Source organism: Sus scrofa, chromosome 5 (genome assembly GCF_000003025.6).
Source record: "Sus scrofa isolate TJ Tabasco breed Duroc chromosome 5, Sscrofa11.1, whole genome shotgun sequence".
Taxonomy (NCBI): domain Eukaryota; kingdom Metazoa; phylum Chordata; class Mammalia; order Artiodactyla; family Suidae; genus Sus; species Sus scrofa.
In genome coordinates, this window is record NC_010447.5 from 96,815,899 (window position 1) to 96,834,874 (window position 18,976).

The following is an 18,976-nucleotide window of genomic DNA, read 5'->3' on the forward strand; positions in this document are numbered from 1 at the left end:
AAGAAACATAAAAAATTAGCACCACCCTGTTGTGGTCAACGAACTCTGAAAGAAAGTCAGTTTAGATTCTCCTTCCTGATAGAGGTCAAATCCTTCAAAATTCCACCTTCATGTTGACTGAATTCCATAATAGAGTGCTATTTATATTACAACCTTTCTTTAAAATCTGTGACCATTTACTAGTATAAATCTCACACAAACAGTTTAGAGAGAAGGCCCTAAATGTTAATGGAAAAGTTTTCCCTCCTGGAGAAGATAACATCCATTGAGACATATGATATAGGAGAAAATAACAATGGCTGACAAATTCATTTATTCTCTTAATTTAAGTGATTCCATGTGCTAAGCATGGACAACTCATCTTTGTACTTTTTAAGAAAGAAATCATAATTTATATTAGCGTTTTTTTGTTCCACCTTTACACTGAGATGGAAGCAAACCATTTATGATACAGACAAGTTGGACGGGAAGCAATATCTTCAGACTAGGAATCAAAAGACCCAGTTTTGAGTATCAGCTCTACAACTTTCTGGATCCTTAGGTCTGGACTATTTATAAAATTTAAATCTAAATCACACCTATTCAAAATAACTTTCAGGTTAGTTTTCTTTCCACTTTTAAAAATTTTCTTCCCCCCTCCCCATTTTTATTAAGACTTTTTTTTTTAGAGCAGTTTCAGATTCATAGAAAAACTGAGAGGTAGGGACAGAGATGTGCCATATACTTCCTGCCCCAACACATGCACAGCCTCCTTCATTGTCAGCACCCTCCATGAGAGAGGTACCTGGGTGACAACTGATGAAACTAAATTGCCAAAATATCATCACCCAAAGTCCATAGTTTACATTACAGTCCATTCTTGCTTTTTACTTTTGCACATTCTGTAGGTTTGGAAAAATGCATAATAAATGACATGTATCCATATATTGGAGGCACTGTATAATATTAGGATTGACCCAAACTTATGGTATCATAGAATGTATTTCCACTGTCCTAAAAATCCTCTATGCTCAACCTATTCATCTCCTACCCAACCCCCCAAAACCTGTGATATTTTTACTATTTCCATAATTTTGCCTTTTTAAGAGTACGTCCCAGAGAGTACAGAGATGGCAAACAGAAAGCTAAACTAATTATATAGTGAGCAATGATCAATCAAGAAATGGCTCTTGAATGAATGAATAAAGGGAATTTTATTAATTACTTTCTATTCTTATTAAGCTACATATTTCAGCACAAGGAAGACTAGAAGGCAATATAGCACTGGCTTTGGAATAAGAAAAGATGGGTTCGAGTTGCTTCTTTCCCTTGCTAAGATTTTTGTCCCAAGGCAAATTAAATAAACTCTCTAAGTCTCATTTATATTAGCTATCAAAGAAAAATAATCATTACAAATAAGAAAAGATAATAGAGAGAAATTGGTTAAGCTACAAATTGCTAGAGCAATAAAATTATTATTACTGTAATGCATCCTTTATTTTAAGTATTAAATGGGAAAATTAATTGAGAAAACCAGAATCATTTAAGGAAATCAAATATTTTTGTCTAAGTGAGGCATATCTATTTCTTGGCATAATCATTATATCAATGGCAAATTTATATGAGAATGTGACTCTTTTTAAACCGTAAGATAGATTAGAAAGCTAGACAGCAAAAGACTCCTTTGTCCTCTTTTAAGAGAACAACAAGACCTAAAATGAAAAAGAAAACTCAGGAATTCCTCCAAGAAAAGACAGTATTGCTTGAGATGGATGTTAGGCTGACAGTACACTGGTTCTGGTATAATCTGATAGGTGAAAAAGGAGGACAATTTTACTTTGAAGCTGTTTAAGATTATGCAACAATAACAAAACAAACATTAACAAATGATATAAACAATAAGGACTATTCTTTAAGCCCTTACTAAGCACCATGTCACATACTTTACATATATTTTTACTTATTTATTCCTCACTAGAACTCTATGAGGTGGACATTAGACTCCCATTTTATTGATAGCAAACTCATTCTTAGAGTTTAGATAATTGACTCAAGGTCACACAATTTATATATGATGGTAGAATGGGGATTTAAAACCTGAATGTATCTGATTCTAAAGAATACATGTTACACATATTATAGCAACATTGAAAGAGAAATATCTAGAAAAGTTCAAAGGCTGAAAGAGTTTTATAGCTGAAGCCCATAAACTATTCTCTAGATCTGGCTTGCAAAGCTAAAAGAAATATTTTAGCTTTAATAAGGTGACAAGATTTTGAGAGAGAGAAAGCTGGAGGAAAAAGAGCTTTCAAAACACCGAGACTGTCAGAGGTTGGTCCAAGGCCAAGGGGGCCAAGGACGCAAGGAATTCAACAGTTCAAAGATTTCTAGGAATTATAGGCTATGCCAAGTTTCTTTTAGTCAAGTAACTATTAAGAGTATGGTTCTTTTAAGCTGACTAGTTAGCCCATGTGATGACATTCTAGAGACTTCAATATCTTACCTCAACTACTTTTTTTACAGCTATGTGTAGGTGGCAGTTACAAAGAACATTTTCAAAGCATTTATTTTGTGCCAGATACTGTTCTAAATGTGCTATATATTTCATCCTAAAACAACTCAGCAAAGTAGGTATCATTCCCATTTTAAGGATGAGAAAATTAAGTTATGATACAAATCTAGGCAATTTACCCACATTCTTTACCCATTTTATTATGTGGATGTCATAGTAAACTAGTAATGACAATAATGTGCTAAGTGGTATTTATTCATATTCATTCTGTTATTTAATGAAAATTTTATTTTTCTAAAGTGGCTTGTCTTAAATTGTCACTTAATGAATAGATTTAGTGATAAGTCATGTTTGCATATACGGAACACCAGTTATTGACGACTAATTGAAATTACAGTGAGAACTGCCTTATTACAGTTTCTTAGAGAAGATGTTAGAAAAATGAATTCTTTATAATGATCTTGTACACTCTAAAATCTATGATTCAATGTTATATAAGTGAAAGATGAAACTTGTGCATTTCAGGATAGTTGCTGACATACTGAGTTATTTGTTTTAATATTAAGATGATACATTATGAACAGAAGTTCTGATATTCTGTAAAATGACAAGGTAATTTTTAAAGAAGTTTTATCTGATTCATTTCTTTTTACCTATACTACTCCAAAGTGATAACATATGAGTTTGTACTATGCCATGCTTAAAATGGATAAGGCATTATTCATTATTATGTGGGTCACAGGTTGATTCCTTTTGAAATGTTTTACATATATATACACATACACATATATAGTGTAGAAAATGATGTAACTTATACCTTATGTTGCTACAGAAAATTTATATTAAATGAACACTTTTACTTAGGTGAATGAACCCAAAATATTGCTCTGGTTAGTATTTTCTAGTCAAATACTGACTAGAACAAACTTTCATGACCAGATTCTATAGTCAAGCAAGGAAAATTCAAGCACCAGATTCTATAATCAAGGAAGGAAAATTCAAGCACTCTTAAGAATTTAAGCCTGGGAAATATTTTTAAATTAGATAGATTAAAAGTATAATTTTAAAGCAAAATTTGTCAAAATGAACTTGTACATATTAATGGATTTAAATGACTGGAATCTAATAATTCCAAGCACCTGAATGAAAAGTCAGAAAATCATTTTGAAGTTTTCATTTATCTGAAGAGCATCTTCTGGATCATGGAATTGTTCCCATTCAAATATTGATAGTGTGTGTATTTAACCACACTATCAATTTATCAATGAGTAATAAATCAATAAGTAAATAATAATAAATCAATGAGTAATAAATCAATGAGTAATAAAACTTGTTAAAGAATAACTAGTACTGAAAATGAAGTATAAGTTAATGTGTGGAGTTTTCAGATTCACTATACTTTGGGAAAATTAACAAAATATGATATTAAATAAAGCATCTTTTACACTAATATGTCACAATATTAAAAGACATTTCAATATCTCTACAGTATTAGTTAAATGAAAAGTTTGAAAAAAGGAGTCTCTATTACACTCAAACACTTAAGATACAGATCTTTTGTAAATGTTTTCCCTCTTTTCAGAGTTAATAACTACAATGCAATTCTTGTGGAAGCCATGATAAACATAGTTATATTACAAAATTAAAGGTACTAGATGTGTATTACAGGATTAAAAATATAAAAAGTCATCATTAATAAATACGAACTCATTTGTTCAATGGAAATAGTTTTTAAGACCACAGTTTTGAGAGTATAATATTATCTAAAATCTACTAGTTAAAAAAATGTCTTTCAAAAACTAACTTTACTTACAATATCTATTAAATCAATGACAAAAGGCCCAAATACACTACTTTGATATATAAATCCAACTTTTTATAGTTAGCCTAAACAAATTCTTTCAGAGCTAAATGATCAAAGAATTCAATACCATCCATGGGGGTGGGGGAGGGACAACTGAGTCATAGAATTAAGCTAAAATAAAAACGGATGCTGTTAATTTTAGAAATAATTTAATTCTGTTTATATTAAAGAAGACATTTAAAGAAAGAAAAAATTCCAATGCATATTTTGGGGCAATACTGGTTGCTGGCATCCTACCCCTTATCTGTAAAAGAATGCTTGCTGGCATTAGGTTCCATCAATTCGTTTGTGATCTCTAAATTAATTCTGAAGGAAACCACAACTTACTTGAAGATCCTGCTGAGTGTCTGTGTGCCTGATTTTTTTTTTCTCTCTTCACAGACAAAGCACTTCCACTGGTCATGGAAAAAAGGTCTAAATCCGTGTCTTCTCTGCTTACAAGTCTTGCCTGGGAGCAACGGGAGAGAATGTATACAATCGTGAAACAAAATATGGCATTTTCTGAATGCAGCTCACATTACCCCAAATAAACAAACAGGCTCTGTCAAACAACCTTCTTCAAAATGATACCACAATCCTTTATTGCTGCCCAGGCAGAACAAATGCACTATGTCAAAGCATTTTTTGCAAATAAGAGCCGATTTTAAAATTGAGGTTTGCTATTTGAGTCCATACAACAAAAGAAAACATTTTAGTAGAATAATTTTGATGAAAATCAATCTTAAAGGCAACTGATGAAACTTTAAATAGCTTAACATCACTTATTTACCACAGATATTATTTAATTCTTAATTGAATCTTAGAAATGCCACATTGGATTATTTTCTGCAATATTCACATTTTACCACTAATAAAATTCCCTGACATGCCTTTCATCCCATATTTGTATTTGACAAAGCTGCAAAAGGTTTCTCTACCTTCTCATTACAGACGGTATTAATATAAAAGTACTATACATTGTCTCATTTGGGGGTAAAGATAAATTATAGAAATTTCAAGATACTTTATTTTAAGGACATAAATATTAGGTAATTTATTTCATTTAAAATCCCTCTCTGAACTTTTATTACGATCTTGGACTGAACTTAAGAGTTGAAAGAGTCATTTATTGTTTTGTAAAAAAAAAAAAAATGTTTGTATAATGTCTAATATCATTAAGTAAGGATTTATCAGGATTCAATCCTGAAATGGGAGAAAATGCCATGAGGGAAAGCAAAACAGTCTTAAAGTAGCTGGGATTTCACCCAAACCGCAGGATGCTTGAAATCCTGTGAAAAAGCACTGTCCTCAATGTTTGAGGTGAGAGTGATCTAAATAGTGTAAAATAAAGCCATAAAGCCACCACAGTGGTTATCAAAAAGCTGTCCCCATATAATGAGCTACAGAAACACATGAAATCAGAACCCAAAGATCATTCTCTTTCAAATTCAGATCTTTGCTCTTCTCCTTCCCACCTTCTTCCTGCCCACATGCATGAATTCTTACTGTTAGTTAAGTAAGCAAATTTGTCATTACAGAACTTCGATAGTGGCAGTTATTTTTTAAAAAAATGTGCTTGGCTCGTTATAAAATTGTTTTGTCAAAAAACCTCAGTAGAAAACTGTTGAAGATGAAATAAATAGCAACTGGTTTCCAAGTTGACACTTGTGATTAGTATAAAAATGTTACATGTTCTTTCTCAATTTTATTTCAATTAGTACGTAAGAGTATATGTCTAATGTTCCCATTAGAATAGGTCCATCAATACTAAGACATCAAAAGAAATGGTTGAGAACTAAGAAGGAACTATCACGGCAGTACCACAATTTGCTAAGTCCAGTTCCAAAACAAGGAAAATACATTTGAACCACACAGGGAACCCTCCTGCTAGCCCTATAGGCTTTAACTATAAGCCTGAAGACTTTGAAATCACATTTTATTTGCTTCGAGTTAATGACACAATTTGAGTACACTTATTTAAAAAAGGATGGGACCTCTGTGCAGCAGCAGTGACTGAGACTGCTAGAGTGACAACAAACCCGCTGCACCACAAGAGAACTCCAGCTTTTCACTGCTTTTCATTTTCTGAGTGGTGTCTTTCTAAGTGCAATGCTTTAAATTTGATGAAGTGCAATTTGTCTTTTTCTTTCTGTGTGCTATCTAAGAAGTCCTTGCTTACTTCAGGTTTGTAAAAATACTATACTAAGTTTTCTTTGAGAATTTTTACCATTTTAGCTTTTACATTTAGGCACCCATGAGTCATCTCAAATTAATTTTAAGTAAGATGGGAAGTAGGAGTCAAGATGCATTTTTTCTTCCATGTAGATATCCAGTTGTCTAGCACTATTTTTTCAAAACTTAAAATCAATTGATTTTCTAAGTATGGTATTTTTTCGGGCTCTATTCTTTTCCATTGATCCATTTTTCTTTATGAACATAGCATACGGTCTGGATTACAGGAGCTTTATAACAGGTCAACTAGCGTGTCTCTCCTTACTATTCTTTTTTAAGAGTGCATTGACTATTTCATGTTCTTTTATTTCCGTATTTAGTACAAATGAACAAACTCCATTTTAAAATTTGTCCATTTCTACTAAAACCTTTCTAAAAGTTTATTGACTTTATAGATCATTTGAAGAGAAGTAACATCTTACAGTTTAAGTCTTCATATTCATGCATATGGTATATCTCTTTGATTTTTTTTATAAGCAATGTTTTTTTTGTTTGTTTGTTTGTTTCTTTTTAAGGCCACACTTGCAGCATATGGAAATTCCCAGGCTAGGGGCTGAATTGGAGCTACAGCTGCCAGCCTATGCCACAGATACAGCAACACCAGAACCGAGCTGCATTTGTGGCCTATACCAAGCTCACAGCAACATGGATCCTTAATCCACTGAGCAGAGCCAGGGATTGAACCCCTGTCCTTATGGATACTAGGTTCATCACTGCTGAGCCAAATGAGAACTCATCAGAGTATTTCTTTTCTTTTCTTTTTTTTTTTTTTTTTTTTTTTTTGCTTTTTAGGGCCACTCCTGCAGCATATGGATGTTCCCAGGCTAGGGTCTAATCGGAGCTGCAGCTGCCAGCCTATGCCACAGCCACAGCAACACTAGATCTGAGCCTCATCTGTGACCTACACCACAGCTCACCACATCACTGGATCTTTAACCCACTGGTGGAGTCAGGGATCAAACCTGCAACCTCATGGTTCCCAGTCAGATTCGTTTCTATTGCGCCATGGTAGGAACTCCCTTTTTTTTTTGGCAGAGTATTTTTAAAAATATGGTAGAATGCCAATATTTTAAATCTGCCATACTGAATTAATATTTTAAGGTAATGTTACATTTTAAAGTTATATTACAAGCCAAGAAAACACAGTATTATTTTACTACATAGCATTTTGAGATTGTCCCCAAAAGATAACGCTGTGATATTTTCATAACTTGTACTACTTATGGCATGTGTTAAAGTACCATTTATTGAGCACTGTATCTATGACACTTTTCTGTAACTTTAAACACATTTCTTACCACAAGCTGAACTCTTCCACCATTAAGTACATCTGGATCTAACTCAGGCAAGAAGTGATTGCTGTATAGCAAAAAAAAAAAAAAAAAAAAAAAAAAAAAATCACATATAAATGTAGAGGAAGAATATTAACATAGCCAATGAAAAGTTTGGTAGCAATTGGTAATTTACAAAATGAAAATAACAGTTTTCTTAAATTAGGTGATATGCAAAACATACAAATTTACATATTTTCATATTCATTTTAAAGTTCAATCTTACATGAAATTTAAATTTCTAAACAAAACTTAAATGCCACACTTCTTTGCCCAACACAGAGCAAAAATTTTACACAGAGCAAAAAGCTATACCAGAGCCAAACATACACGCAGAGCAAAAAATTTTAGAAAATACAAACATTTTATTAGATGACCTATATATCTTACTTACGAGAAAGGCAAAGCTTTCTATTTTTAAAATAGCTCTAGCGTGTTAAATGCATTTTACTAATGTGCACAATTAACTTCTCTTTAAGACTAGAAAATTGACACTTAGCTTTTTAAGAACATCAATTCTTGAAAACAATTTTTCTTAAAAATATTACTGCCTCTATATTCTTTTACATATTATATTTTCAAAAGGCAAAATCCATTAATAATTGCCTGTTGCGTTACATGTTTAAATATAACTTATTTAGAAGAAATGTTAAGTGTTTAAGCATATCTAAAATATAACCTGAAAAAAAAAGAACCTTCATAATCATAAATCATGACAGAGGAGCTACATCTGAATGCGTACTAAAAGTTCCTGTTATCCTAATTTAGTTAACTAGGAAAAAGGAACCATCTCAGAATTCAGTGGAAAAGAACTAAGGAAATATAAACTCAAGTGAGATATGGATGATACTATTAAAAAAATATAACCTGAAATATTTTGCTTATATTTTTCACATTATCTATCTATCTACCTGTCTGTCTGTCTGTCTATCTATCTATCTATCTATCTATCCTTTTAAATCTCTGGACCACACTTCCTGTATCTGGTTAATACAGATGGCAAGCTATGGGTTATATTGTATTTGTTATAATTCTAAGAGTGTTGAATTATGAATTATGCTAAATTGATTACTAGCAACATAAAAGAAATTGTGCTTGCATTAATTAAAATAATTAGCAAAATAAAAAATTCTCAAATGTTGTTTGCTTTATTCCTCAAAACGTTGGTTTCGTGGTGATGCATGTATATACTTTACGTTGCATTGTTTGGGCTGAATTTTGTTCCCTCAGAATTTATGTTCACATCCTAACCCTCAATATCTCAGAATAGGACTGTATGACAGAGCCTTGAAAGAGGTAATTAAGGTAAAATGAGCCATACGGGTGGGCCCTCCCCCAACAGACTGGTGTCTTTGTGAGGAGAGAGACACGAACACAGATAACACAGGTGGAGGGACAATTCCGTGAGGACAGTGTGGGAAGGTAGCCATCTTCGAGCCAAGGAGACAGACCTCCAGAGAAACCTCCAGAAACTTGCTGACTCCTTGATCTTGGACGTGACAGCCTCCAGAACTGTGAGAAAATAAATCTCTACTCTTTAAACCATACATCTGTGGTGTTTTGTTGTGGCATTTCTAGAAAACTAATATGTACATTACAGTAAAAAAACCTGATTTTCTATTAAGTTCAAGGCACCTCATTTGTCGCTAAGGGATATAAACATTGAGCATCCTCAGCATGTTGATCTCACCTCTATTCTGTGAGACAGACAGATTTTACCTTCTCACTATAAAGAAGAGGAAACTAAAGCATTGAGGCATCATTGAAAATGATGGCAAATGGCAGCATCAGGGCTGAATGAAAATCGCTGAACATAAACGGTAACAAAAACAACACAAAGTAAAATACTACAACTTTTAATGCATATGATATTTATAAACAGCTAATGGTACCATGCTCTTTACTTTATAAGGAGAATCATCTGTGTAGCTCATCTGTTGGTTTTAAGCACTACAGAAACTAAGTTCTCAAATATTTTAGGTGAAAAGCATAAAGAGTGATTAAACCTATTCTATTAAATCTATTGCCTTTTTATAACCTGGCAATTGGTGCACTGGCCTTTGGCTATATAAAGTCATATTTGTTTTAGTACAATTAGCCTGGGTTTCACTTTTCAAGATGTGTCTGCAATACAAAAATCTAATTTAAAGGAAATGACCTCACCATTTCATATTTCTGGAACTAGTTGGTTCATGAACCCCAACCTGTGTATGAAGCCATTGATATGTATATTCTTTACTCCTTTCTAATTTTTCACTTGCAGGAGTATCTTTATATATAAGTTCTTCTTCCTTACCTAGGACAAATATGGAAATGTTGTTAGTTATTTAAAGAGATCAAATTTTGGTCAAGCAGTTCAGTCTAGGTTAACAAGAAAGAAAAGAAAATAAGACAATTTAATTCATGGGAGCTAAATCATCAGTAAGGAAAATAATGTCAGTCGCTTACAGATTAAGTACTTTTCATGCTTGAGTTTCAAATCCACTTATTTTGAAAAATAAAGAGATGTTGTAGTACAGCCAATATATTATAAGGCTTGTTTTTCAGTTTTTAAATTAGAAAATACAAATCATTATTTTTGGTAGACACAATTTAAAGTCTAATTGTTCTCATACTATCTTATATATACGTAGAATTTATATTATGTTGAGGATATTTGAAACAATTTTAATTTTGCATAAAACTAAGCTTGGTTTGTGTAAGCTACACAATAGTCAACCCAGGACTACCATTTATAGTAGGTTTAGGAAACTGGTGCTAATACCATTGCCGCTATTTCAAAGATGGAGGGGGTAAAGCATAAGGATGAAGCTGGGTGTGGCAAGTACATAAGAGGAAACTATACAGTGGAAGACTACAGATAACAAATCTACAGGAAAAGAAAATAGTAAAAAAAAAAAAAAAAAAGAAAAAACAAAAAGTCCAATTCTTTTTTTTTTTTTTTTTGTCCTTTTGCCATTTTCCTGGGCCCCTCCCGCGGCATACGGAGGTTCCCAGGCTAGGGGTCGAATCGGAGCTGTAGCCACCAGCCTACACCACAGCCACAGCAACACAGGATCCGAGCCGGTCTGCAACCTACACCACAGCTCAGGGCAACGCCAGATCATCAACCCACTGAGCAAGGCCAGGGATTGAACCCGCAACCTCATGGTTCCTAGTCGGATTCGTTAACCACTGAGCCACGACGGGAACTCCAAAAAAGTCCAATTCTTATATTCACATTTAAAATTGACCATATCTATATATTTGTATTTTTCAAAAAAAGTCTGCAGACATTGCTGCTACATCAATGCCACGCATTTGAGCTACACTGAAGACCTATTCGAGCCCTTCTCCACGGACTTGATTTTTCCGACTGCTTTTTTTGGTGCCATCACCATGTTTAGGGCTTGTCCCCTTTGCATGTTTTATTGATAATACACCAGAGAAGAGTACCTCTGGAAACTAACTCATGGTAAGCAACTCAAGAATAATTTAAAACCTGTTATTTAAAATAACTTATAAATTGAACTGTTCTTTCACTATAGATCTTTGTACACAGAAAGTTATCTACATTTGCAAGTTGTTTGGAAAACAAATGAAGCATGAGACAAAGCCTATTTTGAATGCTTGGTGCATGCACACAGGCATATTCATACAAGCTCAGCAGATGTCAGTCGGAATATGAGATGAGACCTTCATGGTGTCTTTTTTTTCTTTAAAAGTGACACATTCATCAGGCCTTTTTTCCTTTAAAAGTTGCTGCTGTAATTAGTGAAAGGAGTCTTGTTTTCCATACAGAGACAGCAAAGCCAGTTTTCAGGAATGCTATAAATCAGGATGTTTATTTCTCTAAATTATGTTACTTAGTAAAGGCAACTTCCTACCAACTTCTCATGCTGATTCATGTTCTTAAAACTGTCTTCCCTGCATCCTGAGTTAGGCCAACCCCTCCACTGCTGCTGCATTGAAGAATAATTACTTCACATCTGAGGGCTGAACACTGAATTCATGAGCAGGCACTATTGTGATAAACGGCCTTTTTTCATCAGAAAGTATAAAACAGAACGCGAATAAAGGCAAAATTGGGGGTTGCACAGCCAGTTACTGCATTAAGTATTAAGCCTCTTCTCCAGCAGAATCCCAGCCTTTTATCTTCCTTTCTTGGTTGACCAGGCCAAATTCTGAACCCATGAGCGCAATGACAGAAAACAGTGAGTAATCGGTGCCTCTGATAATCAACTGAGCCCATGGCTAGAACCTTACCTACTCTTAATATGTAAGGAATTGTGTTGTCACAAGTGTACTTTAACCTAAAGTACAAATAAAAATGGCCTCTGTGTCTTTCTTTTTGAAAAAACAGTGACACATACTTGCAACAGCACTTTCTAGAGTGCTCATTCCGAAAAGTTTTCCTCAACTCTAGAGGTTACGAGGAAACCACTCCATAAACCCTAAGTGGTTTTTACATCAGAACTCAGCCAAGGTTTGAAACAACAACCCCTGAGTAAAGATTAGAGATTTCACTGTAAGAGTCCAATTCATATTAACCTTTTTAACCTGAAGGCATAAATTGGTAGATTGGCATGCTCCGAATGTAAGAAAACAGACCTAGCCTAGTAGTGACACTGGCTGGATGTACTCAAAGCTACTGCCATTCAAATGCTGGAGGAAATGATTCTGGCAAATGATTTTGGCTAAAGCATCTCAGGATTACCTCTCTCACGAGGAGAAAGCAGGATTTACTCTTTGAAGCTTCCCTTTTAGCATCTTGGTAGGAAGAATGATGGTGACCTGGATTACTTAACAGACACTCATCACTTTCTAGTCAGGATGCCCAATAAATCCTTTTGGCTTTGGAAGAAGCATCATTCTGCCTGCAAAATGTGAGTTCCTACTTCTCTGGATCTTCACTAATTTCTTGTAACATCAAGCTAAGACAAAAAGTCTTTTGATTCCTGCTGTTCCATAGTTACTATAGTCTATATATGCTCTTCTGTTTGAAAACACACATTATAATAATTTTATTTAAACAAATTATTAAATGTTTTATTATAAAGTAATACATTCTCATAATAAACAATTTAGAAAATACAGAAAACTAAAAGGTCAAAGGAAAAGAAAATCTATAAAATCCCACTATTCAAAGACAATCATTGGATAACACTTTTAAGGCATTACCTTAAAACCTTGTAGTTCTTTTTTTTATAGTTCTTTTTTTTATAGATTTGTTTTATTGTAGTTCTTTTTTTTATAGATTTGTTTTATTTTGGTTTTTGTTTACATACAAGTGTATGTATCCTACACACTCTACTTTTCAGTTAGTACTATAACAAATGCATTCTATGTAAGGGAAATCTCATCCCAAACATACTTTTAGGGGTCAGACACATTATACTATGATGTACCAACTTGTTACATGAAGGTTTTTAATTATTCTATTTAATTAATCCATTTTCCAGGTGGAATTAAATATAATATTCTGAAGTTATAAATATTTTGAAGAACATGATGTAATCTATATTGTCAAATAGTTTTAAAAACTTTCACCAATTTACCACATGCTATATGAGGTTATTCATTTCACTAAGCCCTTCATTAACATTGGGATATTAAATATTCTAAAGCTGTTGATTAGCTGACAAAAATGTTGTCTAATATGGTCTTAATTTATGTCTCTACTGCTAATGAGATTGAAAGTGATTCCAAATGATTATTTCTTAGTTATATGTCATAAAACATAAAATATCTTTATTGTTCTCAATTATCTGCTGGATATTCTACTATTTTCATTTTTGTTTTCAATCAACCATTCATAATCCTTTTTCTGTTATTACTGGTGTAAACATTTTCTCCTGCCCATTGTTTGAATTTATCCACTTACTAAACATCTTCTAAACTACAAGCCACTTTCCTCTTATACGTTTGTGTCTCCCAATTCAATAAACTTATATAAAATGATACATAAGATTTCAGGGGCAAATTCTATATTCTTCTAATATTTTATATTTCACACAAAAAGATTCTGGTCAACAAAATTCCTTTAAGAGAAATTTATTCTCTATCTTCACTTTCTACTCCCTCCTTAATTTACCGCAATCTGACTTTGTCAAAATGAAACTGTCCTTACCAAGAAGTCTTAAACCATCTTACCCACCAAATACACTTTCTTTTCTAAGATTTTTATTTTTTCTATTACAGTTGATTGACAATGTTCTGTCAATTTCTGCTGTACAGCAAAGTGACCCAGTCACACATATATACATATACATTCTTTTGCTCAGATTATCTTCAAACACATTTATTCCTTATCCTTGTCTTAAAATTCTCTTCTCTGCAGGACTTTGGAACATCAGGCTTTGAGTGTTTCCTTTCAGGCTCCTTTATAGATTCCTTTGCATATGGGTGCTTGTCATTTTTCAAGTATCTAGGAGTCAATTCCACCACTCGCCCTGCTCCCCACCACCCCATGCTTGGCACTGTGTTGGCCTTGGATGAGAGTCAACTAGATACAAATTATTTATTGCCTCATGAGGCTGGCAGCCCAGAGGACCAGATATATCACCAATCTCTATCTTATCCCTATTCTCAGATCCAGCTGAACTGCAGAATCACAACCTCTTTTTATCATCATCATCCTAAATCTGCTTTTTCTCTTGAATTCCCAGGTCGTTCAGACAAGATATTCTAGAGTCAGTCCTGGCTGCTCATTCTTTACATAACAACCTCTAATCCAGAAACTAGGTCCAGTCTTCCCCCTGGGTATCTCACGAATACCTGGCTCCTCCTTTTCACCCCCACTTTACCCATTTTTCACAGGACTGAGTGAATCTCTGTTGACTTACTGACATTCACGCTTCAGCCCACTGCGACATGGCTTCTTCCCCATGTCATTTCACTGGAAGTAGTCACACCAAGATCACTAATTCTGCTAAATCTTTGGGACTTTTTGAAGTTTTATCGTACTGCTTCCTCTATAATAGACGTTGCTATCCACTCCTTCCTTCTTAAAAGGCTTATTTCCTTTAACTCTTGTTTAATTACACTGAACCTGTTTTTCTCTGCCCCTTTGTCTAAACCTCAGTTTCCTTCAAGGGCTCATCCTCTTTTGACATCTCTTTCAATCTCAGGATTCTTCTCTCAAGTACTATCCTGGCCCCATTTCATTCTTAGGCTATAATCTTCTTGCAAGAGGATATTCATTTAAGTTCTGTAATCACTTTCCTTTTCTCCTTCTAAAATGTATCCATCCAAAGCCTCTCCCCCCGTGGTGTCCTACAAATAACTAAACATAAGCTGAACTCACGTATTATCTCATCTTTTCCAAGTTCCTGTGATTCTATCACCACAGTCAATGAAAAACTCAGAAGCCAGAGTGTTGTACCAGCATTCTCCCTCACCCTTCAACTGCAGGTTTTACCTTCTAAGCTCTTTTTGTTTGGTTAAATCTCTGGTATGTGCCACCGTTTTAATTCAGGTTGTTATCATCTCTTCTCAGTTACCTTAAGAGCTTTCTCGCTGTTTTCGTTTGTGTGTTTGTTTTTGCTTTTGGTCTTGCTCCCACTTGTATATCTCCATACTGCCAATGTCTTTCTAAAGCACCAATCTAATTACGTTCCTTTATAAGTTGCACTCTTGGTTCTCTACTGCCTTTGGATAAAGTTCAAAACATTTTTCACATTAGAGAAACCCAAATCAAAACTTCAATGAGGTACCACCTCACACCAGTCAGAATGACCAACATTAATAAGTCTACATATACCAAATACTGGAGAGGGTGTGGAGAAAAGGGAATCTTCCTACTATGTTAGTGAGATTGTAACCTGGTACAACCACTATGGAGAACAGTACAGAGGTTCCTCGGGAAACTGAATATAGAACTATCAGAGGATCCAGCAATCAAACTCCTGGGCATATATCTGGACAAAACTACAATTCAAAATGATGCATGCACCTGCATGTTCACAGCAGCGCTGTTCACAATAGCCAAGACATGGAAACCACCTAAATGTTCTTTGACAGATGAATGGATCAAGAAGATGTGATACATATACACAATAGAATACTACTCAGCCATAAAAAATTAAATAATGCCATTTGCAGCAACATGGATGTAACTAGAGATTATCATACTAAGTGAAGTGAGTCAGAAAGAGAAAGAGAAATACCATATGATATCACTTTATATGTGGAATCTAAGATACGGCAAAGTAGCAGGATATAAGATTAACATTCAGAAATCAGTCGCATTTCTGTATACTAACAATGAAATATTAGAAAAGGAATACAAAAATACAATACCTTTTAAAATTGCACGCCAAAAAAATAAAATACCTGGGAATACACCTGACCAAGGAAGTAAAGGACTTATATGCCAAGAACTACAAAACATTCATCAAGGAAATTAAAGAGGATTCAAAGAAATGGTAAGATATTCCATGTTCCTGGCTTGGAAAAATCAATATTGTAAAAATGGCCATACTACTCAGAGAAATCTACAGATTCCATGCAATCCCTATCAAATTACCCATGACATTTTTCACAGAACTAGAACAAACAATCCAAACATTTATATGGAACCACAAAAGACCCAGAATTGCCAAAGCAATCCTGAGAAACAAAAACCAAGCAGGAGGCATAACCCTCCCAGACCTCAAGCAATACTACAAAGCCACAGTCATCAAAGCAGTGTGGTACTGGTACCAAAACAGACAGACAGACCAATGGAACAGAATAGAGAATCCGGAAATAAACCCTGACACCTATGGTCAATTAATCTTTGACAAGGGAGACAAGAACATAAAATGGGAAAAAGAAAGTCTATTCAGCAAGCATTGCTGGGAAACCTGGACAGCTGCATGCAAAGCAATGAAACTAGAACACACCCTCACACCACACACAAAATAAACTCAAAATGGCCGAATGGCTTAAATATAAGACAAGACACCATCAAATTCCTGGAAGAGAACATAGGCAAAACATTGTCTGACATCAACCTTACAAATGTTTTCTCAGGTGAGACTCCCAAAGCAAAGAAATAAAAGCAAAAATAAACCAAAGAGACCTAATCAAACTGACAAGCTTTCAGACAGCAAAGGAAACCCAAAAGAAACCAAAAAGACAACTTACAGAGTGGGAGAAAATGGTTTCAAAGGATGCAACTGACAAGGGCTTAATCTCTAGAATATACAAATAACTTACACAACTCAACAGCAAAAAAGCCAACAACTCAATGGAAAAATGGGCCAAAGACCTGAATAGACATTTCTCCAGAGAAGATATACAGATGGCCAACAAGCACATGGAACAATGCTCAACATCACTGAGTATTAGAGAAATGCAAATCAAAACTACCACGAGATACCACCTCACACCAGTCAGAATGGCCATCAATCATAAGGCCACAAATAACAAATGCTGGAGGGGGTGTGAAGAAAAGGGAACCCTCCTGCACTGTTGGTGGGAATGTAAGCTGGTACAACCACATGGAGGACAGTATGGAGGTATCTTAGAAAACTATACATAGAACTACCATATAACCCAGTAATCCCACTTTTGGGCATATATCCAGAAAAAACTTCCCTTAAAAAAGACACAGGCACCTGCATGTTCACTGCAGCACTATTCACAATAACCAAGACATGGAAACAATCTAAATGTCTATTGACAGACTATTGGATTAGGAAGATGTGCCATATATACACAATGGAATACTACTCAGCCATAAAAAAGACAAAATAATGCCATTTGCAGCAACATGGATAAAACTAGAGACTCATACTGAGTGAAGTAAGTCAGAAAGAGAAAGGCAAATACCATATAATATCACTTATATCTGGAATCTAATATACGGCACATATGAACCTCTCCACAGAAAAGAAAACCATGGACTTGGAGAACAGACTTGGGGCTGTCAAGGGGGAGGGGGAGGGAGTGGGATGCATAGGGAGCTTGGGGTTAATAGATGCGAACTATGCTTTTGGAATGGATTAGCAATGAGATCCTGCTGTGTAGCACTGAGAACTATGTCTAGTCACTTATGACATGATAATGGGAGAAAAAAGAATGTATACATGTACATGTAACTGGGTCGCCATGCTGTACAGTAGAAAAAAAATTGTATTGGGGAAATTACAATAAAAAATTTTAAAAAATAAATAAAATATGGCACAACTGAACCGATCTACAAGACAAAAGCAGACTCACAGACAGAGAAAAGACTTGTGGTTACCAAGGGGAAGGGGATAGGGAGTGGGATGGACTTGGAGTTTGGAGTTAGTAGATGCAAACTATTACAATAGCAATGAAATCATACTATATAGCACAGAGAACTATACCCACTCTCTTGGGATAGATCATGACGTAAGACAATATAAGAAAGGGAATGTGTGTGTGTGTACATATATATATATATATATATTATATATGTGTATATAATATATATATATATATATATGACTGGGTCTCTGCTGTACAGCGGAAATTGGCATAACATTGTAAATCAGCTATACTTTGATAAAATTACCAAAAAAAAAAAAAAAACCCTTTGCACAGCATACAGGCCTTCCACATACCTTCAGACATATTTATTAAGTTCCTGTCTCAATCACCCAGATGTATTATAATCACTCAAAATGATCTGTTTTGCCTACAGATTATGTTTGGGATTATTCACTTTACCAGTGGTGTTCTTTCTTTAGGTCTTCAGGTCTTAGTTTAGAAATTACATTCTTGGGGTAAGCTCTTTATCTTCCAACACTTCATTAACTTATCCAAATTCTGTTTGTGATGTCCTCTAAAGGATACAATAGAGACCCTATGATAGAATTTATTACATCATATTTTATTTTCCTATTCATGTGTCTGTTTTGCCTACTACAATATGCATTCTTTAAGCGATACACAGTAAGATGGTGCTCAAGAAATATCGGTATAATTAAGGAAAAATAGTCATAGCTGATTAATGTTCTCTGTGAAATGCAGAACTGGAATTTAGTTTTTTAGCAGGAAAACAAATCTGTGCATTATGGAGGATAACACACATCTAAATATTTTTAACTTAATTATTATACTAGAAACTTAAAGCTCTGAAAGTCTGAA

The 18,976-nt window shown here is 34.4% G+C and overlaps 1 protein-coding gene and 1 long non-coding RNA gene across 11 annotated transcripts in view; one reads left to right on the plus strand and one right to left on the minus strand.

Annotated features, from left to right (window-relative positions):
- LOC110260807 overlaps positions 1-6,017 on the plus strand; it is a 36,617-nt gene extending 30,600 nt beyond the window's left edge. The window contains exon 3 of the long non-coding RNA XR_002344282.1: positions 4,737-6,017. This is a non-coding gene — a long non-coding RNA (uncharacterized LOC110260807). The remainder of the gene's footprint in view (positions 1-4,736) is intronic.
- Positions 1-18,976, minus strand: part of LRRIQ1 (leucine rich repeats and IQ motif containing 1) — a 292,539-nt gene that overhangs the window by 14,719 nt on the left and 258,844 nt on the right. For 9 of the 10 annotated variants that reach the window (XM_021092787.1, XM_021092788.1, XM_021092795.1 and 6 more), the window contains 3 exons: positions 10,061-10,193; positions 7,865-7,925; positions 4,683-4,803 (listed from right to left, as the gene is read on the minus strand). In XM_021092787.1, coding sequence (XP_020948446.1) covers positions 4,683-4,803; positions 7,865-7,925; positions 10,061-10,193 — 315 coding nt within the window. Of the gene's footprint in view, positions 1-366; positions 4,804-7,864; positions 7,926-10,060; positions 10,194-18,976 lie in introns of those variants that run through there. The other variant, XM_021092794.1, reaches the window with a different exon arrangement.